General features: G+C 39.3%; 2 protein-coding genes across 4 annotated transcripts in view; both read right to left on the reverse strand.

Moving 5' to 3' along the window:
• Positions 1-12984, reverse strand: part of commd10 (COMM domain containing 10) — a 109324-nt gene extending 96340 nt beyond the window's left edge. Inside the window, exons 1-5 of one of the 3 annotated variants that reach the window (XM_046387841.1) lie at positions 12680-12969; positions 11439-11529; positions 10776-10886; positions 10074-10229; positions 7758-7868 (exon numbers count right to left, since the gene is read on the reverse strand). In XM_046387841.1, coding sequence (XP_046243797.1) covers positions 7758-7868; positions 10074-10229; positions 10776-10886; positions 11439-11529; positions 12680-12708 — 498 coding nt within the window. In that variant the 5' untranslated portion in view covers positions 12709-12969. Of the gene's footprint in view, positions 1-7757; positions 7869-8850; positions 9101-10073; positions 10230-10775; positions 10887-11438; positions 11530-12679 lie in introns of those variants that run through there. The other 2 variants (XM_046387840.1, XM_046387842.1) reach the window with 2 other exon arrangements.
• Positions 12985-13815: 831 nt separating this feature from the next.
• LOC124058504 (AP-3 complex subunit sigma-1) lies at positions 13816-23999 on the reverse strand. The gene is made up of 6 exons (XM_046387843.1): positions 23866-23999; positions 20486-20577; positions 19650-19761; positions 19473-19544; positions 18819-18926; positions 13816-14681 (listed from the first exon to the last, which is right to left on the reverse strand). Exons 1-6 carry the CDS (start codon positions 23932-23934, stop codon positions 14553-14555), a joined length of 582 nt encoding a protein of 193 aa, XP_046243799.1. The 5' UTR covers positions 23935-23999; the 3' UTR covers positions 13816-14552.
• Positions 24000-25668: the final 1669 nt, after the last annotated feature.

Genomic DNA, 25668 nt, shown 5'->3' on the forward strand with positions numbered 1-25668 from the left:
TACCTGAACGCATCCTGCGTGGACACTGAGGACTGAAGCTGCTGTCAGCACACTGCTTTAACCATGCTGCTTGTGTAGATGTGTATCAAAAGATATCAGTGCCAAAATTCAGGTATCACAACTACATTACTGTTTGTAAAAAATGAACTTGAGAATTGTAAAACTGTAAAAAACTGTAAAAAATTTCAAGCAATACTCAACCACATACCCAGGTGGCAGGCAGACCAGATACATGCCACCCTGAAAGAAGAGAGCTTTTCTATACTTTACCTTTCAACACAAAACTCCAAAACTAGTGTAACATCAAAGAGGTTGGGTGTTCAGTAAGCCACTGGTGACAATTTGTTGATACAGGCGGAGGAAGCACTCTGTGCCCTATCATTGCATGTCGGATGACAACAGTGCCAGGCTCCAACCCTCTCATTATAATCATTATTTCAAGGAAGAGAGGAGGCCTACAGCTCATATCCTTTCATTGCCATTATATCCCGTCACAGCACGATGCAAGCAGACAAAGACGACTGCTGTCAACATGAAATGCATCACAATTCAGAAAACAAAAGAATCCTACAATAAAACACACGAATAAACACCCAGACCTGCTCAAGATATGAGAATATATCTGTGTTATTACAAATATTTGGCATTTGGATAGAAAAAAGGCTTAGTCTTTCTATCCCGTGTATGCCTATCAGCCAACTTTCACTGGAATGAATGGATGTGATTTGGTTCCGTGCTTCTGCAATCAGTGTGTCTTGTTAAAATGAAATAGCTTTCTCACCCCAGCATAGTTCAGCCAAGAGGCAGAGCAGCCTCTCTAAAATAAACTCCTACAAAAAAAAAAACTAAAGAAGAAGAAGATAAAAACACGAACACATGTGCACATCTAAAAATCTGTCTTAGGCTTTCACCATTGCCACCGCCTATGGCAAAATGGCACCACATTATCAGCGCATTAATGATTACCTCACAAACTGAGTGTGAAACAAAACAGACTGAATAATCTGAGAGAAATAAAAGCTGATCACAGGAGTGGGAGATGCGAGAATAAAAGAGGGATGTTAAATCAATGAGATTTAAATGGGAGTTGCAGTTGGATTTGTCGGGTTGATGGCGTTCCTATCTGGGTGTCAAGCATGTACTGTGGGAGTGCTAAACAACATCCAAACATCCCCAAATCCCCCAGGCGCCTTTTGAGAGGCAAAAGAATCTGGAAAAGGGACTGGCTGAGGAGAAAACAGGAGTGGAGGTTAGCGAGGGTGGTGGTGGGGGGGGTTGGAAGAGGGAAATATAGAGTGTGTAATACGGAGAAAGAATCAATGGGTACCCCCGGAGCAAATAAAGGCATGACATCATCCTATGGCAAGGAGCAAGGAATGGGGAGGTGAGGAGTTGGGGAGGAGAGAGACAGAGAGAGAGAGAGAGAGAGAGAAAGAGAGAGCGGGAGAAGGAAGAGACGAGAGCACCCACAGTTACCCATTCTGCCTCTCGGGGCCAATCGTCTGGAATGGATAAGAGCTGAACAATGTGCTCTCAATGAATGGGATCCCAAATCCCACAGGAGAAAAACAAATCACCAGTGGGAAAGGGGGAGGGCGAGGTAGAGATGGAGAAAGAGACAGAGAGAGGAAAAATGGAGAGAAAAAGGGAGACCCTTAAAAAGATGTGCGCACAAAGCAACAAAGCATCTTGGGACATGTAGAGCAAGGCAAGTAGAGATTGAGACAAAGCTGCCTTTGTCCCTCCTGGCTGGTGGGTGGTTTGGTATGAAGGATTTGAACGTGGTAGCATTAACATCAGAGCTCTCCGATATATTGATCGGGCCATGTAATCCCTTAAATGACGACTGAAAAGGTTGGATCTACTCGGGGTGCGTTGTTTGTCGGGTTTACATGACAAGAGCACGTGGGAGGCAAGAACCTGGCTTTATGTAACTCGTCAGGGAAGCTTTGAGATGCGTTCAAAGTTCAGCCTGCTGCTGGTGATGGCTGCTTGACAGAGTCACGTGAGGCAGAGAGGGATGTTCAGGGAGCCTCTGATCACAGCACCTCTCCACCAAAGTCAAAACGGGATGTTTAATTGCATTCCTCATCACATTGTGTTAATAAATAAAGTCATAGCCTTCACTGGAAGGACTTAAATGTGTATGTGTCCATGTGTTTTCAAGCAAGCGTGTGTGATTTCGAACAAAGAGCCTTCGTTCCTCCGTGATTACAGCACTGGCACTGTAAGCCAGAACAGAGAAAATAAATTAGAATCACGAGAAGAAAAGTCTTTCATGTCTGATGCTTTGATAACAAAAACAAGCAGGTTTCCACCAACTAGAATTATTTGGCTCATAATCTGGAGCTAGCTGGGGACAACTTGACACAAAAATTTCAAACAACAAATGGAAAATTCGCTCATGAATAAGTCACAAATAAAAGAAAAGAAAGGACGAGTTGCATTACGACGTTTATTTGTGGGATCAATAAAAGAGGAAAATGCTGGAAAAAGAGGCAGTGCATGCGTTGGGATACTATGTGAGAGTGTCAAAGAAGTCACTACACTCTGATGTGGCACAAATATCATCTTTCTGAATATTCAGAGGCACTTGTATGAATTGTATGAATGAGCATAATTAACAGCAGGGGATCAAAAGTCCTTACAGACACTCCTCCTATGAGATATAAGCTACAGCTGGAGCCACTATTTAAGTCCCATTTTTACTGGAAACATGCTGAATTACTTTGGTGTCTTATCCATCAGGAACAGTGAGGGAGCTACAAAAAGGGATGGATTTGTGTTTCAATATAATGATTCAATGTGACATTTAACAAGGAACTGTTTGTTGTTAAGATGTAGGAACTCTACTGTTTCACTTCACGAGGATGAAAAAAGAAGAGACGGTGCAAAAGGGAGAGCAGACATTAACCAGAGGTTCAGGGCACCAGCCTCTGAGTCAAAAATCATTGCCAGAAAGTATCCTGAGATAACCTGCAGCCAAACACTGTATCTCTAACAGCTCAGAGGTGCTGACCCTGACCTTTAACCTCTGACCTCTGTGCAAACAGTTGGAGGAAGGCTGCAACTAACAATTACTTTCATCATCCATCTATAAAATTCCACCCAGCAGTTTCCCTGAGCCCAAAGTGACATGTTTAGAGATGCACAGTATTTATTAGACAGATAAATCATCTGCCTGGTAAAGGGAAATTTAACATATTATTGGCTATCAGCCAGTAATAAAATTGTAGTTGAGAATACAAAGCTTGTTTTTGTTGACTACAGAGAAGTGAAAAATATTTTCAGACAGCCACTGCAAAAGTGCTTGCATGTTATTTTAATGAAAATCAAAGTCATTCTCAAGTTCATTATTGACAACTGCAGGGCCATATAAGAGAAGCATTAGAAAATCTGTTTGGGATTTTGTCTTAAAGCTGCATTTAGTACATTTTTCCCTTTTGCGGTTTGAAACTCAAAAGAGCTTTGCTTTATCAATTCTCATCAAGTCTGTCTGAAGCTATCAGCTAACCATACCCTTTGAAGTCTGAGCCAGCATGTAGACGCTCCATTAGCTCACTAGCTCTTACCCAGTGCCTTTTGCGGCCTAGCGTGTCCACAATAAATATTGAAATCGGCAGAGACTGCCTTGCAAGTGGATGTTCTGTATAATAAATGTCAGCGTACCCTTGGTCGGTAGAGCAGGGGATCGTTCTAATGCCACAGGACGGAGACACAGACAGAGAGAGGCACCATGACTAGAAAAGGGAGTACAACTTCCAGACTCATCAAAGCGACATCAGAGTGTCTATTTGTATGCATGCACAGCTTTGCCTCTTGACGCCTATAAAAATGATTCAGATATATCCGAAAAGGTAAAACTATGTAAGTTCACTTTTACATCTTGCTCACAAGCCAAAAAGGTTGGGAACCACTGAGCTAGATGACTCCTTTTGCATATTTCTGGAACAAGGCAGTTCTTATAATGTCAGCTCTAGTCCACGACGGTGCCCAAAACCATATCTGTCTCTCCCCCAAATGATTCGTCAGTGCCAGGCAGTATTTTAAAAAACAACAAAGACAGACTGTGCTAGCCACTTTAAGTACTGCTAAAAATAAGATATCCCCTTATTAAAAGCATCCCCATTCTCTCTCTGCCTGTCAGATAGTATACCTGGAGTTCTCTACTGCACAAATTAATGATGCAACTGAATGTACTATGAATGCTAAGCTGCTGAATCTGTGGCCAAATATTTCGAAATGGTCCCATAAAAGGCTTACCACAATCATTTATTTAATGCTTTATTTATTCTCTTTGTCATAGTTTTGGCCATTATGTGCTTATTATTCTGGGCTATTTGCCCTCTATATGCTGTATGTTTTGTAAGATTAAATAAAAAAGTTATTCACAAAAAGACGATGATTGCTTCAACACCGCTTCGTGCATGTTTACTGTTCAATTCATTCCAAAATGTTGGCTTGCTTAACGTTGCATAGCCAAATCATAAACACATGCAAGTTGGAAAGACGTCAATCGTCCACTCATTGAGGCTTTCACCACTCAAGTTTGTTCCTCCCCATCAGAGGGAATTGTGGTATGTGTTTCTTGGCGATTATGCCACATAAGCAAACAACCAAACCTACAAAACCAATAATTTTGTCTCAGTTTTTATCTCTTGAATAATCCTTGTGCGTCATTTTCTGAGTTCTCCTTTGCCGCCGCTAAAGACTGTGAGCAGCACAGATTTAGATTGAGGATGAAACTTCACAGTGACTTCAAATTCAATGTAAAAGTTCAACACACTTCACCAGGTCCAGAAAGTCATCTATTGGTGTGTTCACTTGCTTCTCTTCAAGCACAGTTTTATCCCACAAAAACCAAACCTCTGTAGAAAACACTTACTTTTCAAGGTCTGCGCAGTTGGAATTAGATCTGGTTATCTGCAATGTGGATAGAAACAAAACCCCTCTCGAAATACAGATACAAGTACAGATTCCTGGTGCTTTTTTGTGTGTTGATGAGGTGAACAATGATTTGCAAAGGTAATTTACATGAATCCCACACTCTCGTCTGCATGTTTTTTCTTTGCCACCCTCCTCCATATGTCTCTTCACTGTCATCCACACCCAAAGTCATCTGTCGGTTGTCGTTCTTCAGTTTTCCTCAACTTCTTTCCTCTGTGCTTTGTCCTTCCTATCACCTTCCGCTGCATCCTCATCTTCTTCTTTCTATTTTCTGCGCAGATCCTGTTTCTTTTCTAACTTTTTTTTCTCTCCTTCTGACAGTGGATCACTTAAGTCTTTTTCTGTCTCGGCTGCACCTCCTTTGGAATAACAAACAAACAAACTATGCAACAGGTCTCAGGTTGTACCTCCACTGAATCAGGCCGTTTCACCACATCCTTACGAGGATAAACTAGACATCTCACTGTTGAAACATTAAGGGGTGGGTGTGAGGATGTTTTCCTGTGTGCAGATGTACTGTGAGGCTTCCTCAGTACAGTTTCTATGTTAAAAAAAATACAAACACACAAATTCAATTTAGAGACACAGCAGCTCCCCTGGGTGGGGTGCCACACTGACTGCTGTATGGAAACAGAACCAGTGATCTGTAATTTCAATATATGTTGTAGATATTCTGTATGTCACATACTATTTGGTGAAGGAGCTCCCTGGCATCCTCCTCCTCCTCCTCCTCCTCCTCCTCCTCCTCCTAGGGGAGAGCACTAATGAAGCAGGAGGCTGGTCAGATGGGAGAGTCTCTAACTCACCACTTGGGCTCCAAGCAATCAATAATATACAGACGGCCACCCTCGCCTTCCTCTCCTCCTTTTTCATTTCTGTTCCTATGTCTCCTTCATCTTCATTACTTTACTCCCTAAGTCCATTTTTTATTTATTTTCACCTCCTCTCCCTCTCCCCTCCCCTGACCTCTGTCTCCGGTAATCCTCTAATTTCTCCTATTTTACCCTCCCCTTACACCAAATCTGTTGTAATTAATACGACACTTGCCACTGAATTTCATTTCTATTCGCGACTAATGTACTTCTCAGTCATCACAGTGTTTTGACTTTCCAAAAGTTGCGTTGAAGAAATTCTCAGTGTTTGGAAGGAAAAAAAACTTACTGTCAGGAAACTCTCATCAGAAAACACAGGTGCAAATTAAAAAAAAAACTGCCTTAATACAAAGTTAAACGAGCTATCCTATCCATCTCTCTGATACTTTGATGGCCCTGAGGGGCTGCTTTCCAATCTGCGAGACAACAGTGCCCCCTGCAGATCAACAAAGGATGTGCATCTCAGTAATCTAAAGTGAAGTTGATACCTCTTCAATTTTAACCAGGCTTGTTTTACCCCGCTAGCTATCTCCTCCCACAAGGGGAATTGTGTAAGTGGATTTAAATAAATTAATGCCACTTTTGCCAGCCGAGGAAAAAGATAGTAGAAAACAGTCCAAAAAAGAAAAAATAAAAAACAAAAAAAACTCCTATTGCTGTGGCACTGACAAAGATAAAGAAAAACATATATTTTTTCAAGCTCACGCCTATAAGCCATTCAAGACAGCAGCAGTTTGAATATGTCACGCCTAATTCCACATTTAGGCTGAGCCGGCATTCTCCAGGGACTGAATACAAAGCGTGCAAGAAAGACACTTGACTAGTCAGCTGGAACAATGCGGTCCAGGCTCGGGGGATAATCAGTCTCACCATTTTGAGACAAAAACTGCTTTAAACAGAACCAGTCAAGTGCCATAACTAAAATTTTCAGCATCCATGCCGACACACTGAATTCTTGTGTGGCATCTACAGTCTGTAGAATATATCTCAAATTCTGGTCAAAACATTGATTACCTCGATTAATCTTATTTCACGATTTCATATTTGAGGTCGTCAGAGGAATCGAAACATTTCATTAAATTCACATACATCAAATCATGTTAAATTTCAATCACTTAATGTGACAAAAGAAACTGTCTTTTTAGATCTCAATCCTTTTTGCCTTTTTGTTACAGCAACAGAGCAATCCTTCTCCCAGTGGAAAAGAAAGAAATGAGTGAGGGAGGCTCACGAGGTCCGGGTTATTAGAGTAACTACGTAGCATTAGCTAATTGGGATCCAAACAATCATTACTGAATGCAAATGAACGCTAAGCAAAGACCATATTTGTATGATGTTTCTTAGAGTTTTTCTTTATGAGTACATCTATTTAGAGCTTGGCCTCATTAGGATGTTGCACCAAAATCCTTTATGTAATACTTATATATAAGGGTAGAAATAAATACCATCAATAATCACTAATGACCTCAGAAAGGCAGACATACAGACTAAATCTAAGACATAAACAAGCCCAGATACCGTGCATAAACTGACACAGTTCAATGCTCGTTACAATACTGTCCAATTCTAGTTACAGAGAGAGTTTCTCAAGAGAACAAAGAGACCCTGGAGGATTCAGATAACAAGCTCCCTGATCTCTGGTCTTTACACTACAGTTACTCAGCAGCCAGATGTACATCTACTTCTGGGTCAAGACAGACACCAGAGGGATTACCATCTATTAGCAAAGAAAGAGGGACAGATTGGAGATGCTTCTCATTTGGCATGAACACAGAACAGTTCTCTGATTACAGCACATAATAAGTTTTCTTTTGTTTTTTTGTTTACAAAAGATGAGAGAAAAGTATGAGAAGCAGAACAAGAAAAATAACGGTATCTGTGTAGATCCATGTGCACGCATGTGTGTGTGTGTGTGTGTAGGTGTGTGTCTGGTCACACCTCAGAGTCTTCACTGTGGAGCCCCAGCTGGAGGACAGCACTGGGAGACTTCAGTCTGGCTTGGCTGGACTGGGCCATCTGCAGGTTTAACTGCCAGCCCACATACTCCAGCTGAAACACACAAACAGAGCCCATCTTTATTTAGTATTAATGAAGTATTAATAAAGCCTCAGACTTTAATTTAATTAATGCCCAAGACACATTTTCAAAGACTCTAAGATGGCACATTTCCCACAAAACTGCAGAGGAGGTTTATATTTATGTCTATTTCTGTATTCATCACAGTCATCCCTTGTCCTCATTATATTCGATATATGACTTAAGTTTTTTCACTGTTCATTTTTTTTCTAAAAGTAGTCAAAAGCACAATGTAATCATTGATTATGAGATATTCTATAGTAATCAGCTTCAATTTAATTATTATGAATGAGAATGTGCAATAAAAACTACTGACAATCAAACTGATTATCATAATGGTTGCATATCGCCTTTTAGTTGACAAACTTTTTTTAATCAATCTAATTGCTGCAGCCTTGATTTGTTCTAGATTCTCTCGTATTTTGTCAGCTTATTTTTATTAAGTTGTCATATTCTCATTTTTTACTCTCATATTTGTGTCCCTATCTTACGATGTTAAGACTGCAAAGACGCATTTCTGCGATGACCTATAGTGAACATGATTACTAGAAGTCACTTATGAACTTATGTACATGGTCATTATCATAGAAAATATGATTTACCACTAAAAACTTAATCTCCTCAAAATTTAAGCTACCTTGCTTCCAAGCACCAGGTTGTCAGACTATTATTCTCAGTCTCGGTCAGGTATAGCAGGGTGATAGATTAGCAGCACTGTGTCAAGGCAGGGCAGTTAAGTGTTTTATGATGCAGAGAGAGGCCATAATAATAAACCATGTGTGACTTATTGGGTCTGGATGCTTCTGCAGCATCCGAGGACAGGTGTGAGGTGGGGAGGGCCTGGGCCACATTATTCACGACTGGAACAACATCCACACCAACATGAAAAAGCATCACAACTCTCTGAAGTGTTACTTATTTTATTTTCAGTATATGCAAGTGAATCAATTTAAAGAACAGTACCTTATTAATGTATTTATCATTGCATTTCTTTCATGTATTTCCTGCTCCATCAGGTTAGTATTTTGCTTTGTCTTATTGCTTGGCACATGTACCATCTAAAATGGAAGTTTAATGTATTTAGAAGGAGAAGCTGGTAATCAAAGCAATTGTCACTGTTCACTTTGTGTAAACAGCAGAGTTAATGAAAACAGCAACTGGGTTGGCTGTTGGCAGTGACCAACATAAAGGCGAACTGGGACATGCTGTAAAGTAAAGTCAAGGAAGAAAACTCAAATGCAATTCACCTATTATCATTGTGATAAGAAATACTGATGACGCATCAATGTGTGTCAAAGTTTCAAATCTCCACACACAAATGTCACCAAATCCATAAGTGTCAGATGACATTTTCATGGTATTCGTTTGTTGGTTGGGAAATGAATTTGTGGACACCACCCAAAACACATTTGCAAATATTATTTTTATCTGTGGATCATGAAACATGTATTCATCATCAGTACTGAGACTAGCAGCTCACTTCTAAATCAATCACCACCTGCATGTGTTTAATTGGGAGCGCTGCTAGCTCGATAATTAGTGAGAAATGCTGTGATACATCATATTCAGATAATATCCCCAGAAATAAAGTGGTAGTTATTGTGTTTGCTAATGTCTGCAAAGGTGAAAAGGAGTGGAGACTAAGAATTTATTTAATCCTGAAAGTCCTGCTTTCTATTCAATAGAAAGAGTGGATGAGAAAACATACATACTTCTGCTGGCAGGAACAAATTCATGGGGGAAAGGAGGATGACTTGCAAGACCCTGACAGATGAGATGTCTTGATGTATGACAGCTGCAACAAGCCCAGCACAATGTGATTGATGCATACATGCTGTTTATTTATTCTGCCTTGGATCTTAATTCCCCTGACTTTGAAAGAAACTCTGAAGGGTCCCCGCCTGATCAAGTCACTGGGAGGAACAAGTTTCAAAATTAATGCGACAACTTGTGTGAACTCTCCAAACAGATGGGATAATCTCACACAAAAGCAGGTCAGTCTCAGTATGAATCGTCTATTGTTGACTCTCAATTTAGTATCAAATCACTATAATGCCTCCATCAGTGTGAAAAGTAGGCTACGATTACTCTTAGCGTCGTAGAGGGGCAAGCGTTAGAGCTGAAAAACAATATGATGTAAACAAGCACCTAAAAAATAAACTTGTTTACTATTCTTACCTTCTTTGGGGCAAAGATATTGTGCTTGAGTCTCTCCATCAGCTCAGGTCCGGCGGTGGCCCAGGTTTGAGAGAACATCTCTGCCTTGTCTGGATTTAAATGAACCGCCTCGAGCTGTTGCTGCAGAGAGGCTGGCTTTACATTATGATACACGGCCTACAGACAAGCACAGATAGGGGGCAGGGTAAAAACTGTTTAATAAACGCTACCATTAACCCTGTTTTACAGGTTATCATCATTCATCATTCTTACAATACTGTTCATCTGTTCATATTCAGCCCTAACACTCAACTAAACAATGCTACAATACAACAGTGCAACAGTGACCCCAGCTGGAGAAATGAGCTTACAATTTGGTCTGCACCAACTCGACACAAAACGAGCAGACAGTTTCTATCTGGCTAACTTACTTTAGAGTGAGGCTCTTATCAGTATTTTCTTTTTCATTTTTAGTTCAGTGCTTAACAACTTCCTCTGTCTGCATTGAAACAACAAAGCTAAGTCATCATATTTCTTCTTCTCCACATCCAAAGCAATGGAAATCTTCATGGAATCTTTTTCTTATTTGGCATCCTTAATCATATCTTAAAACATATACTGAATATTCTTAAAGAACAAACAATAAATGCAGTCAAGCTAAATCTGCATTTCAGTCACGTAAATCAAGTCAGACACAAAAATAAGGTTAAACCCTCAGATCACCTGCTCTAGTATAAAGGCAGCAGTTTCCAGGACAAGACTGAGAGCCTGTTTATCCAATGAGAGAGCAGCTTGAAGTTTTTGCTCCTCTTCTTCACTAAATGTTCGCTCTCCCTGTGAAAGACATACAATCAAACAAACAAACAAAACAATCATTGTTGTCAAGAACAGTAAAATAAATTTAAAAAACTGCTTTCAGATTTTCTAAAACTTTAAAATACATTATGCGGGTGACAGGACCCAGTTTATGAAAATCCATTCAAAATCATTTTAATCTGACAAACTGGACAACAAGAGTGAAGCTGAAGGTCTAGTGTGTAGGATTTAGTTGTATCTAGCAGTGTTGCTGCAACCAACTGAACACTCCTCATCTAAAACCCCCATTTAATTTAATACTAAATTACACGCCAAAAAATAAAACTAAACACACATACTGTTCTTGGACTGAATGACTGACACCTTTTCACCGTTAGTTTTCAAGTTTTATGAAAAACCAGAATGATCAACAGGGACAGGCATGAGTGTGAATTCATTAGAGCCAAGTCTGACTGATGCTCCAATAAGTCATTATGCATGCGCTGCTCTCTCTGGCACTGCAGCTTTGCTGCAAAAAACCTCAAAAAGCCTCTTGTGTTTGACACAGACAGCACTGTGCAGTCTCTGTACCTTCAGATGAAGCTTTTGTATGATGCGGGAGATCAGCCTGGAGAACTTGTTCACATCAATCGCATTGATGAAAGTCACCGCTTCTTTTATGCTGCGTGGAAAGAAGAGACGTGAGCGTTGATGACAACGGTGTGCTAAGTACTCAGATCTCTTAGTTAAGAAACAGAATAAGAGTTTTCTACCCAAATACAATGTCACATATGAAAAAGAATTTCACTCTAGCTGTCTGTGAAATTAGAAAAAAAAAAACTATGAGCATATAAGTATGACACTATATGGCATCAGCAAATAAACAGCAGAGTTTTATTTCAATTGCAAAAGGTTCCACAGAGTAAAAAGGAGCATTAGTACAAGTGTAAAAAGTGCATATCGGCCTAAAATGAGGTTGTATGCAGATAAAATTGTGCAAAACTATTTCACTAGCTGTCCATATGTACATTAAAATGATAGTAAAATCACAAAGCTAATACAGTATCCTGCATCAAAAGGAAATTTGAATTTTTACACAAGTCAGATAGAAGTACTACATGGCTGTATTCCACCACCAGTTCTGAAAAAGTGGTGGATTTGTGGCCCAATTTGCTCATCTTACATGATAATTGGTTTTACCGTCGTATGTGAGCATGCAACATATATGTATACTCTATCCATCAATTAAAAAAATGCATCATTTGAACATTTTTCACTCAAATGGACAAATTACATTAATATATTTTGGGAGGTTTGATTGCCCTCATAAGGATTAACTTATTTTTTGCAAAGTCAACTGAAATGTATCATTCTGAGATTGCAATTAATTTACATTTCCCCTCTCTAAGGCAGAGGGTTATCTTGATATAGTGGAGTATTTTATAAAGTCTTACTAGAAGACAATTCTCCACTGGACTGATAATATGCCAGATTTTGATTTTAGTCGTACAAAAGCTACTTACTCCATCCACTACAAAGCTTGGTATCGTGAATATGATCTAACTGTTACCGGGTACAGTGACCCAATTTGGAAGAAGGCAGCTTGTGTCAACTGGTTTTCAACGAAAAGAGCCATAAAACGTGATAAAGACAGAGTTTAATGATGACAGCAGTAACATAAGTCATCCCAAGAAAGAATAACTTGTTCGCTCATGTAAATTTCTGCCCCACATCAAAATATCGACAACTTTCAGGATGCTTCGTTGGACTACAGGTCGCTTGACGTTAGCCAGTTTTTGTTTGTTTTGTTTTTTATAAAAAAAGATACCCACCTTTGTGTTTCTTTTATAATTGAAGTCATTGCTGTCTGTTGCTTTCTGCAAATGAAAAATGAAGAGTTGAAAAGTATCAAAGCAGCAGCAGGGGCATCCTCACAGTGTTTTTGTTCCTCCTTCCTGTTGTCACGAGACGACGCACGTGACAATCAAAGCTGCGCGACAATTGCGCAGTGGTTTATAATATACAAAAAATTTAATAGAAAGCGTGCCACTGACATACTCTAAGCACACGTCTCAGCAAAAAATTCATAACAAATTTTACAGTAACTGTCACCGCAGAGTTGCATTTGTTAAAGCGTAGCTTTACGTAAAAGATGCGCAGAACTAATGTCTGCTACAGGAGTCACTACGGAACGCGCAATGGACATACAGAGCGAGCAACAAAGGCGCGACAGTAAAAGCACAATTACTGTATTGCAGCCATGAATTTAAAGAAGCACCAAGGTTCACCATATAATTCTTATAAGGCACCCTCTAGAAAGGGATTATAAGTTATCTCTAATGCTTGTCATGCTTCATAAATCAGTAATTAATGCCTAATTTGCCAGTAAGCCCATTAATTAAAACAAAGTTTGTGTTGTCAGGATATTCAGAATCAGAATCAGAATCAGAATTCCTTTATTAATCCCTGGAGGGAAATTCTATTAGATAGATAGATACTTTATTGATCCCGAGGGAAATTCAAAGTCACACTGGCAGATGTTTCAATATAAACATACTTTAAAATGTTGCTAATCCAGCAATTAAGGCTCACTGAATTCTCACGTTCTAATAACCTCAAGTCATTCATGACGGGGCCAATCAGGTGTGCAACTAAGTGCTTATAAGAATCAGAAATTATTGCCAAGATTTTCATATTTGCTTTATTTTATTTTGGCGTATACAGTCAGTGTCAAGCTGTGGCTAGATCATTACTTTCAAATGTGTAAAAAAGTGGAAAAATTAGAATGCAATACGAGTGTTACGTAGGCTGTATGACTGTCAGTTGTGATAGCTTTTGTAATGACCCCTGCCAGATTTGGTCCCCCTCCATTGCTGACTTCATGATTGCAGCCTTGCCTCCACTGAGTAGCATCAAACATATACTGACAATATAAGATTAAAAACAATATAGAACAAACACACAGGTTGAGTTTCGACAGTTTATTATGTTGAAAAAGAAGAGAAAAAAGTCATGCACAGATTCAAATTAAGAGAAATATTTGATAAGACACAAATCATTTAAAAATATCTTGCATACAAATAAGAAAAAAAACATTTCAGCATATATATTCATATTTCTACTTCACACAGCATATCTGCAGTATAATAATACTCTTTACCTTTTGCACTGATTTTACAAATGAGTTGTAATGTATAACTTTCAATACTGTAGCAGACCTGCTCCAATTTGGTAGCTGAATATTTTCAATGTTTTCATGCTCTTCCATGCTCCTCCACTAATTGATTTTTCTAGTCTGGAATAACCAAACCAATAACAATATCCCCAAACTTCACTACCTGCCACACTTTCTCCTTAAATTAAACCTCTGAGTCAGTGAAATAATTTCAGTTACAAACTGACACAGATCTGTACCGTAGCAGCTAAAGGGCCAACCCCCAGCGAGGCAGAAGGAATGTATCACTGATAAATAAATACTTTTTATGTTTTCCTTGAAAAAAAACAAAACAAAAAAAAAACCAAAATAAATCGCACTCTTTTCTTAATCGGAAAAACAAAGAGATAACACTAGAACAAGGAGTGTCAAATCACACAGTACCTTCAAGATATTAAGTTTTTAAAAGTTAATTAATTTGAGGTTTTGGTAAACAGATTGCATCACAGTAAACATTGGCGGACATCTGCAGGTTCAGGATCTCGCTGCCACTATTTGAAGGAGGGTAAATTTGGCACTTTAATGCTGATGTCACCAATGTTGATGTTTCTGGGCATTTCCGGGAGGTTCATGTTCTTTACAGCTGATACAGCACGAGCAGGTGCTCCTGCAATACCGGCCTACACACACACACACACACACACACACACACACACACACACACACAAACACACACGCACACACACACGCAGGGTTGATAAGGAAAAAAATCAGTAAATTAAATATCATGCTGTACATAACAAAACACCGAACAGTGAAAACTGGACACACACACAGATACACACGCACACACACACACACAGTGCTAAACAGAGTACTAGACAACAAACTGCTGACAAAATGCAAAAGCACTGACAGCTACTAGGACAGAAAACGTGTGCAAATGTACATTCAGATGCCTTCATAGCTTCATATGCACATGCATTATTTGGTTCTAAAATGATTTACACCACAACCAGAGCCAATTATGAATCAACTGCGAGGACATACTGAACTAGACCATTCACTAATTTTGTTGTACTGAGACATTCATCAAATGGACAAAAGGCAGCATTGCTTGGAAAGTGAACCCACCGGACTTTTGAGGACCGATACGGGTAAAAAATGCAAGGAGAGAATTGGGTAAAGCAGAAAAAATGGATCTGGGTATGAAGACGGAAATGATGTTTGGATAGATAGGTATGTACAGAATGTGTGCATCAAATTTAAAAAGAACATGTCAACATAATATTGGCCATAATAATCCAGATGATACTGTACTTTTAGTGGGTTGAATTACTTCTGGAAAGACTGCTACACATGGCTGTAGTTAGCAATTTTCAGTCTAAGTACATATTTATGAATACAGGAAAAAATGTATTGTGCCATTTGCACATTTATAGTTTTATAGCGATGACATGAGGAGGCTGTAAGCCTAGAAGGACTAAACTAATAACGGGAGATCTATTCTCAGGGACAGAGGAGATACTTCGCTCTAACACAATGAATCTCAACGTGAAACTATATAAAAGCAATTTAGCACTTTGAAAAGGAAAGCATTCAGGTAGTTCAGTTTTTTGGAACAATAAAAAACATCTGCAGAGAGTGAGTGATCTGATGTTTACGTCTCAAGTGTGAGCAGACATTTGAGAATCACTGCGGTTAGAGATCCCTCTCAACTGAATCTTTAGCAGAAAGACCCAAAAATGGCCAAAGCGTTTCAAACACAGAGAACTTTACATTCACTTCCCCTGCTGGGAACACGCTGAAATAAATAGCCTCATAAATCATTTAGTGATATGACAGACTTAAAGTATGTCTGGAATGTAGATCAGTCCACTTCACTTATTTTCACAGCATTATTTCAATGGACTGTTTGTCTTATGGGTGTTCCTCCCCCTGTAAACAGTCAAGGAGACTTGTGTTAGACAGAAAGATGACCGTCGTGTTAACCGTGAGGAATGTCGAACCAGCACATGGGCTCAGTATTCAGCAGTCAGACTCAGGATATATTTTCCCCTCACAGTGGGTAGCCTGGAAACCTACAATAGGGCGTTTTTAATCAAATGCTGGCTGACCAATATGTACAGAAATAGTAACACCAGCTGCATAATACTCAACAATGGTCTGTTCCTCTAGTACATCTAAGTCAGAGAGCCTTTTTAAAGGCTGGACCTGAACCTCATCTTTTATCTATCTCTCTAAAAAATGGAATGGAACCAGTTTGCAAATTAAGTTTTTTATCGATACTAAAAGACAAACCGTGCAGTTTAGCAGGTGAGACCTTAAAGGAATAAGTAATAATTTTACACAATAGGTTTAAGACAGGAAGCATGTGGAAACCGCTAGGCTGTCTGTTTAGAAAAACCTGAAAAGGATCCACCTGCTAGCACCTCTAAAGTTCACAAATTAACAGGCTCTATCTCTATGTTAAACCTGTATAAACACTAATGGGTTACGAAATATTGCTCTGCCAGGATAAGTGACTTCCTGTTTCCACTGGTTACCTGCCAAATGGTTCTGCCAAACAAATAGTCCAGTGCGTAACCCCACAAAAAATGACAAGTTGTACTTTTTACACTTGTACAGATTCAACAAACCAGATAAAAATTGTTAACAAATGAGCTTTAGAGGTCCTGGTAGGCAGATTTTCTTACCTATGGACAGTGACAGGCTAGCTGTTTCCTCCAGTTTCCACTGTTTCTGCGGGCATAAGCTAACAAGCTGCCAGCTATAGGTACATATTTACCACAGAGATGTTATTGACTTTAACTCTTGGCAATAAAACGAAGGAGTGCATTTCCCAAAACATCAAACTATTCCTTCAACACACGGCAACATTTTAGGACAGAGAAGTTTAGATAGTGTCAGAGTTACATGTGATTATCACACAAAGAGACAAATCACAGAAAAATATTTCTAAAAATGTGAGGCAGTATTAAAGAACTCTGAAGATGATTTTTAAAAATGGCCTTTCAAGACAGTTTTAAAGGGAGTTTTGTAGCCTCTCTAGTTTGCTGGATTTACAGTTCTTTAAACCGCAGTGGCTGGAAAATATAACAGTCACACCTGACAGTACATATAAATGCACCACCATAAAATACAGTTTCATAAATGATTACAGATTACAGCTACCTCTCAGACACAGTCTCTTTAACAAAAGGAACTATTGCGGGTTTTAAAGAGCAATGCGAACATTTTTGGGTCTGCTGTTAAAGATTCCTACTGTATGTTAGTGACGTCAGTTTGCTATCACATGAAGGGCCGTATGGAGAGACTCGGGGGGTGGGGGGAGAGTAAACTTCAGTTAAGGTTACAGTACTTGGTTGTAAATTTAGCAGTACCTGTGTCTACCTGTCCTGCCTGGTAGACTGAAAGATAAACGTCTGTAAAGAGAAAGAAGAATGGAAAGAACTAGACAGGGTCAGGAAAAAGAGGAATGAGGAATGTTAAAGCAGATTAAAGTAATTACAGTTTATCTCCACAGAAAAAAGTGATAGGACCTATCATAGACCACACATTTGAAGCTAAAAATGGTTGGAAAGTTTCTCCCACAATTATTTTACAGCAAAATAGTAGCAAAATAATGGAGAAAGTTTAACGTAAAAGCACCAATGCTGCGTAATCCGCCAGTTTGGATGTAGAACAGCTCATTCCTTGTTCCCCAGAGACTGCCCTATAAGTGGACAGTGTCATTTCGAATTAGCATCAGTGTGAAAACACACCGCGGTCGAGGGTAGGTCCAAGAGGGAAAGACAGAGCAGCTCTGATGATTATAGAACAGCAAAAGACTCTGCTTACAGAACATCAACCGAAAGAGAAGATTCTGTCTGGTTAAAAGGACACAATGCAGTTCAGATTATTAAAAAAAAAAGTGTACTTCATTAACACTAAAACTTTAACAGTTCAGCAGAGCACACTTTGTTGTGTAAGTGGCAAAATACAACAAATTTGTACAACTTTCTGATTTTCTGTCAGAGTTTCTGATTGGAAAATCAAAAAAGACTCCCCAAAAACACTGCTTCATTTTTTTAGACATTATTGTAGTGCACAGTAAGTAAAAACAAAGCCAGATCATTAGTGCAGTTACATTTTAGAACTATCTGAGGCTAAAATGCGCATTATGCAAAACAGAAAGGAATTCATGAAATTGTCTCTGGCTGTCTGTCTTATTAAAACTTTCTAATGAGTAAGTGAATGTTTATCTGCTAGCAGAAGCTGTATGGAAAAGCAAAGCAATGTGCTTGCAAAGAGCAAATATATAAGCAAGGATACTGGCTTGTAGATGTTACAAAACACACTTGAAACGCATTTACTCCAACATGGACAGCATACATAAATTAACATTCCCCTCTGGAGTAATAAGAATGTAAAACACAGCCTACAACCAGCCTGTTTTCATAAATATATGTCAAGTCGAAATGATCGAATATAAGATGGTGATTGAGCGATTCGGTGGTCAGAGGTGTACTGGACAATGATACAGTAAGTCTCCATAATAATGACAAAGGTAATGACTATGGTACTGTAATTCACTCTGAGGGACACAGGAGAGGATATGTTGAGAACCTGTGTTGGGAGCAGTGCAGCAGCGAGAGGAGAGGCCAGAAAAAGAGCACAAACACTCAAGAGTAGATAGGGAGCATCCACAAGGTCACTGGAGAGTAGCATGCAGGGTGCAGCATACACACATGCCTGCATACTGTATACAAATACCTCAGAGTGTATGGAGGGAGAATCAAGTCATACATACAGTGGGCGGGAAGGGTCAGGCTTACCTCAGACTTCTCCATCTTGTTCTGGGCATCCACCTGTGTGATGATTTCATTCATGTTGGTCTCCAGGACCATCCCGCCCATCACCATCTCTGCCAGAATATTGTGAACCTGGGAAAAATGAGATGTCAAATAAGATGCTTTAATATCATTAAACACACATGTGCAGATTACACAAAAGAGATTCAGTTTATATAAAGTCAAACAAAACAAAGAACAGCTACAAATCCTCAAATGTCAGAAAATGAAACTGAAAATATTTGTCATTTTTGCTTAAAAAATAACTAAAGGGATGAATCAATTAATACAACACTTGCGGCTTATTTTCTGTCTGCCAACTACTGAAATTATTTAATCAATTTATGGACTAAACACATCAGCTCTAAATTGCTGCACTTATATATGTGCGTGTGTATTCACACACATATATACTGTACATGTATACATAATATAGGAAGCCACTGAAAATCAGTTACAGCACAACGCGGCTCATCAGATCAGAATGGGACAGCAATATGGGACAGAAATAGCTCAGGCAGAATATTACAAATGATTTCTGATTGCAAGGTTGAGGTAATTTCTGGGATCAAACATTTAAGCAGTATTATAAATATGTAGCATCACAAAGAGACAAACAGATGCACAAGTATTTCCTACCTTGTCTACATGGAAAATTAAGTCAAGCTCACAGACGTTCTCAAAACATTTGTCCAGCGTTTCCACAAAGACCTGAAAATTAAAATAAAGTAGTGCTAAAAAAACAAATTAAGAAAGACTCTTAAAGTAAATTACCCAACACAGTAATAGATACAGAATGGTTTCCCAGACTTTTACCTGGATTAAGTCTAAAATACCAAGTTCACTCTCTGAGGAGTCCACACAAAACACAAAGTAGAGTGTGGCATAATGTCTGTAGATCAGCTTGTAGTCTGATCCTCCGATCAACCTGAAACACAGTGGACAAGAACTCATCACGCCAATACCTGCCCCGATCAGATACATTGTCCAATTTGGAAAACTGACCTCCTGACTGAAAAATGACCTCCCGTAATTACCCTACCGTAAACATGTGCTGACCCAAAGAAACATCAGACAAGAAACAACAGGATGCTTTCAGTCATCAGTCAACATATGTTAAGATAGGACACATGATATGCTAATATGAGTAGTTAAGGAAGGTGATGCTTATCCAGTCTGTCTCTGGGCTTGATAAGACATAAGTTAGAGTGTTAACACACCAAAGAGGCTTAAGTCACACAAAATGTTGTCTTGTGTAATCACTCAAAGGCAGCTGAGAATGAGGTGAGTTCTGTAACAGTTTCTGATATTATGATAGAAATGTACGTTAATGTGCAGTGTTGTGATATTTTTCAACCATGTGGCTTTGGTGTTTAATATGACAGAGCTTGTGGAAAGGGAAAAAGTGCAGTGGAGCAAAACAACACCTGGTTCACTCCTCATTCATGAATCATAAATGAACAAACACTGTGACTATTGATTGTCATTCCTAAAGCCCTCTGAGCTTTCTTTGAGTGAAATTAAATCCTGCAGTGCTGCATTAGAATAAATGATGTACCTGAGTGTTTGCTTCCACTGACTTCAGAGTTACAGTCTTTTTTCCTAAGCGTTTGCACACACTTGCTTAAGCATTAGCAGGCCTCACAACTTACATTCCACCTTCTAGGAAATTACAGACGTTCTCGTCTCTTTTTGAGACCAAGTGGAAGGTTTCCCTGATGATCTGTTGCTCTGTGTCTTCACTCTGCAGGGTGAAATGAGGAAACAGAGATTATCAAACAGAAGATGGTAAATAATGTCTTGTTTGTGCACCTAATTCCCTCCGTAAAGTAATAAATAAAGTTAATCAATTTATACATTAACCATTCTCTTCATAATATTTAAACATACAATGGAGCCTGAAAGCCATGCAGGCAATAATTTAATTGTATAAACTGAACAAAGGCAGGCTTACCTCATTGTTTGCTAATGGATGAGAGTCGTGTTTGCAAACCTTCACTAAAAGGCTATAAAACTCTCATTTCAACATGTCCTGAAGTAATAAAGAGCCAAGGTCCCATCAAGCTACATTAAGTTTATGAATATCAAACTACTGCATTAGGTCGCTTTAGGGTTTCATGAGCAAATATATTTTGGTTGAAAAAAATGGCAATGAAAATGCATATTCATGTCCAAAAACACACGGCCCAAGGCTTTAAATCTAAGCTTAAAATGCTCCATCAAAAGACAGCAGTGATTAAATTCATGTCGTGTGCAGCTCTAACAATGACTCAGCTAAAACAAAAGGGTGCTAATGTCCTCTGGGGGTACATAAGAGGTCGGGGAGCACATGGAGAGAAGAGGCAGTCCAGTATGCAGCTGGCTGGAAGGCTAAGTCGGTCATGTGACTCGGAGCATGTGACCAGCAGGTTTCCTCACAGTTTAATGACACGAGACTTTGAACTGTAGCAGCATCTTTTAAAAATACATGTGCTCTTCTGGATCAAATTTTGCTCTCTGAACCAGCCGTGTTCTCGGCACTTTGGCCAGGTATGAGTAGCAGTGACACCTCTATTTCCTCATTTTAATATGGGAGACTTTATTTTTGAAATTCAAGCTCATGCAGGCTAATGCTTATGGCACACTGTAAACACCCTTTAATCAACAGTGCTGCTAATGAATGCTAAATATTGGGGATAAGGAAAAGCATAGCCAGGAGCTGCAGCTGTGGGCTACACAGCACTACAAGCATATAAGCTAACTCAATTCATGATTCATTTATTTCACTATTTATCATTTCCCTGACATCCTCATCCTTTAAAACAAAAACATAGAACTATCATGTGGACGCCCATTGTGTGTAAAAACGCTTATTCAGTACGGACAATCAGAATCTCAAACCTTTGCACACAAACTGTAGGCCATATTGTTGTTATAGCATGAATACTGAGCTGCTCTTCTTCTAAAACCTCTCAGTGATGCTGCCGAGAAGTAAGTGAATTTATGTGCTGTGAATTTCCATCCCTACGTATTTCAGCGTCGTCTCCCTCTAACATGCCTCTCTCATGTCAGAGGGATGTCGTTGCCTTAATGTCTGAGCCAGCAGGCCGCCTCTAACTAATCAGACAACGCCAGCTCCAGCTCTCCCTCTAAACACAACACTCACAAACACACATTGCGTTTCACCATCTTATATTGTCTGCACAGCCTTCCGTTTGAGGCTCAGTCTCAACAATAAACTGACTTAAATAAACTGAAAGCTAAAAATGGTTTTTGCAGCTTGCAGTGGGTGTGAAACATTATATCCTGCCTGCCAGTAAGACGACACCTCACCTCCTAATATAACAGATGGCGTCTACATGCAGCCTTTGTATAATCCGATCAATTTCAATTCATCCTCCTGAAATACAAATACATTCATGTCCTTCTAAACAGATAGATACTGGAGCATTGCAAATGTAGCAACGCTGCTTTTTAACTGCAGACAGAAGACCTTCAACTGACAATTATTGTCTTTACTGATTTATTTCTAAAACGTAAAAACACTGAAATTCACAGCACCGTTTCCCAAGGGAGAAATCCTGAAACGGTCTTGTTTTACCTGACCTATAATCCAATTTCTACATCTGGAACAGTTTGAGTGATTTTGATATATGAAAGTGTCTGCAGTTTGAGGATGCTGGGCTCCAGGAAATCTTGGTGGGCATTTTCACAATTTTCTGACATTTTACAGATCGACTGATCAATAAATTAACTCGGAAAATAAATTGATAATAAGGATATTCAGTTAACTGACATACAACAAGACAGCAAATCATCACATTTGAGAAGCCGGTGGTTAAAATTTGACATTGTTTTACTGTACAAGATTAGATAACCACCCCCAAGTTACACTGTAATGCTTTGGACATATCTCAACGCTCATAGAGACTTTCCCTTAAAAGGCTTTCAGACAGGTTCAGTGGAGTCCTGTTTTGACTGACCCTGGCCTGATACGGTAAAATTTTGTTATTTTACTGTGAAGTTGCTAAAGGGAAGATCAGCTCCAAATTTAAAACATGCTGTAACACATTCATGATGTCCTAACATCTATCTCCTTGAAAAAACAAAATTTTCTTAAAAATTATTTCCTCGAAATCTTTGCTGGAATCTCCATTGGCTGCGACCGTGTCAAGTTTGATATCATTGCAGTTTTTGGGATGCTGGGGTATGCAAATGACTCAACGCTTTATCAGATTATAAAAACAATGAATTTTCTGTCAGCAATTGTAACTACTCAACCAGCTTTACCTCGAAAGAGAATTCACTTAGCTGTGTGGTCAGAACACCTTGCTATTGCAGTACCAATATTAAAGAAGGGGCATGCAGCCAACCTTGAGATACAAATCCAATTATGAGAACAAGCCAACACAGCTTGTCCAGCAAAGGATATTACACAACCAGTCATCTGCAAAGCCTATTCTCTGTGTTTTCTGACAGAGCAGGTAGGTAAGTTTATGACAGGAAAGCTAACTGATCCACTGGTGGAAGGTGTGGAGGAGAGCACGAGTCGCTCACAAGGGCGTCATTAGAAGTCATGTGACACAAACAGAGCGAACTCCTTTCACTGTGCTCATCAGCACAGCTGGATTTAAAACGAATAAAAGTGGGCACAATCCCGTTCACACAGGATCAGCAGGAAGGCGATAGCCTCGCTTCTGCTCGCACACGTTTAATTATTCATCTCCTAAAAGAATAGCGTGGTTTCAGACTGACATCTTATACACCGGGTCTGAAACAACAGCACATCACTGGGCAGGTTCGTCAAGTACACACACACACACACACACACACCTTCCCATTCAAACAATTTGCAACAATATTACATGTACGCGGTGTGCACCTGGCTACATCTGCCTCGGTTTGCACGGACTAAATGAGAAAAGTATGAAAGAGCCATAGCTTGGGATTTTTAATTGACTTTGTTCATCTCGGCCTATCAGTCACACAGACAGTCCTTTATGAACAACAAAAACATGCAATTGGGAGTCAAACAAAATCTCACGTTACTCACATAATGCTCGTAGAATTTAGAAAGCCTTGGTTTCCCATGGTTGTTGAATATTAAAATGGCTTTTATCATGATTGCAGCTGTACGGAGGGAGGCGGGGGAGCTGAAAGGGATTCAGTCTGTGGGAGACTGTTGTTCGGTAACTCCCGTGAACCCCGAGCTGACCGGGACTCGGGGTTAGATCCCGTCTCGCTGTAAGGTTAATACGGGATAGCTTTCGAGCTACACGCCGCTACTCCTCCATCGCCTCTTTACGGAAATATTCCACGTCAAAGCACCAGTCACTCTCCTCCTCCACCTACTCACGCTACAGGAGCCGCGAAGGGTCAAACCTCCGCTGTCCCTCGCTGAAAACCTCAGAAGAAGAAACATGAATTTTTGTTTACTTTTCTTGCTCAGATCAGCCATGTAGTGTTGTAAAAGCTCAAAAATAATAAATAAAGGTCTAATCAGAGAATGATATGCCACCTAACACGTACTTTATCTTTAGATTATTATTACGTGTGCATTAATGTGGATTTAAATTGAGAGTAAAGCTGTTTCTCTTTTGGTCCAGTCATTTATGCTGCTCAGTTAATTTGAATAATTTAATATTAAGTGGAAAGCTGTTTAATTGAACTTTTACTGGCATATGCAGTCATTTTATTACACTATGTACTTTGATATAAATACTTTGCGCGCAGTATTTATGAACTGTGCTATATAACATCAGCGGTTCTCAAAGTGGGGTCAAGGGAGCCCCAAGGGTCCTTGAAGGCTCCAGGAGGTCCCCAGCAAAAGGGAGAATGAGTTATTTTTACTTTAATTTCATCTATATGAAAATAATTATCCATAAGCATAATACCATCTAAAAGCAAAATCTTATCAAATGAGGGTCAGTGGAAGAGGGGAATAAAAAGACAAACTGTCGGCATTCACAAATAAACATATTGTGGCTCTGGACGTGTCCTTAATAATGAATTTAAAATAATAACAATAGTGTATTTATTTAGATCATTTATTGATTAAATACAATTACCATCAAATGTTCTTTACAATGTCTCCCAGAGGATTGTCAGTTTTTACTTATGATATTTCCCACAAAAGAAAATTCGTTGTAGACAGTCAATAACTGTTTTGTTGTTAGGATGAGCAGATAAACACATTACCATCTGAGAGAGTTTTTCTATTCATAATCAGCTTCATTTATTAGTAAATTTAAAAATTCAGGACATCAGTTCATATCTGTACGTGTGACATTGCTGGTTTACTGGTAACACAAATGTCCTATCGAATGTTTAGGATTTAATCTAATCTTAATAATCTGCCTAATCTGTCCTAAAAGATCATCTTTTTGATATCCCACATCCCTGCCAGCTGGGGAAGGTGAGTAGTTCAGATTCCAGCCACAAGGTGGAGCAACAGGACATCTGGCACTGATGATGTGGCAGCTCAGGGGAAAGTTTTGTCAGAAGCTCTGATGCAAAGAACATTCTCCACTTTATCTGCTGCCAGTAAACATGAAGGCATGAATATTTCCTCAGCCAGAGAGGATTTCTTTTTGACAGACCGACGCATGTTAGGGGACTGCAAACAAATGCAGAGTTTTCCTGATGGCTGTGTATCCCAGCTCAGCTGTGATTTAGACCCTAAAATGTTGTAACCTGTTTTATATGGACAATTTCACCTCATCCTTCCATAAACAATATGAAAAGAATGCTGTTCCCATCCAGTATTTTCCTTTTAAAAAAAAACAACAAAAACAAAAAAAGGAAAAGTGTCTTTGAGTGAGCCACTGTACTCCAAGTTGCAACTGGGGACTACACC

This window comes from Scatophagus argus, chromosome 4, assembly GCF_020382885.2.
Source record: "Scatophagus argus isolate fScaArg1 chromosome 4, fScaArg1.pri, whole genome shotgun sequence".
Classification (NCBI taxonomy): Eukaryota; Metazoa; Chordata; class Actinopteri; family Scatophagidae; genus Scatophagus; species Scatophagus argus.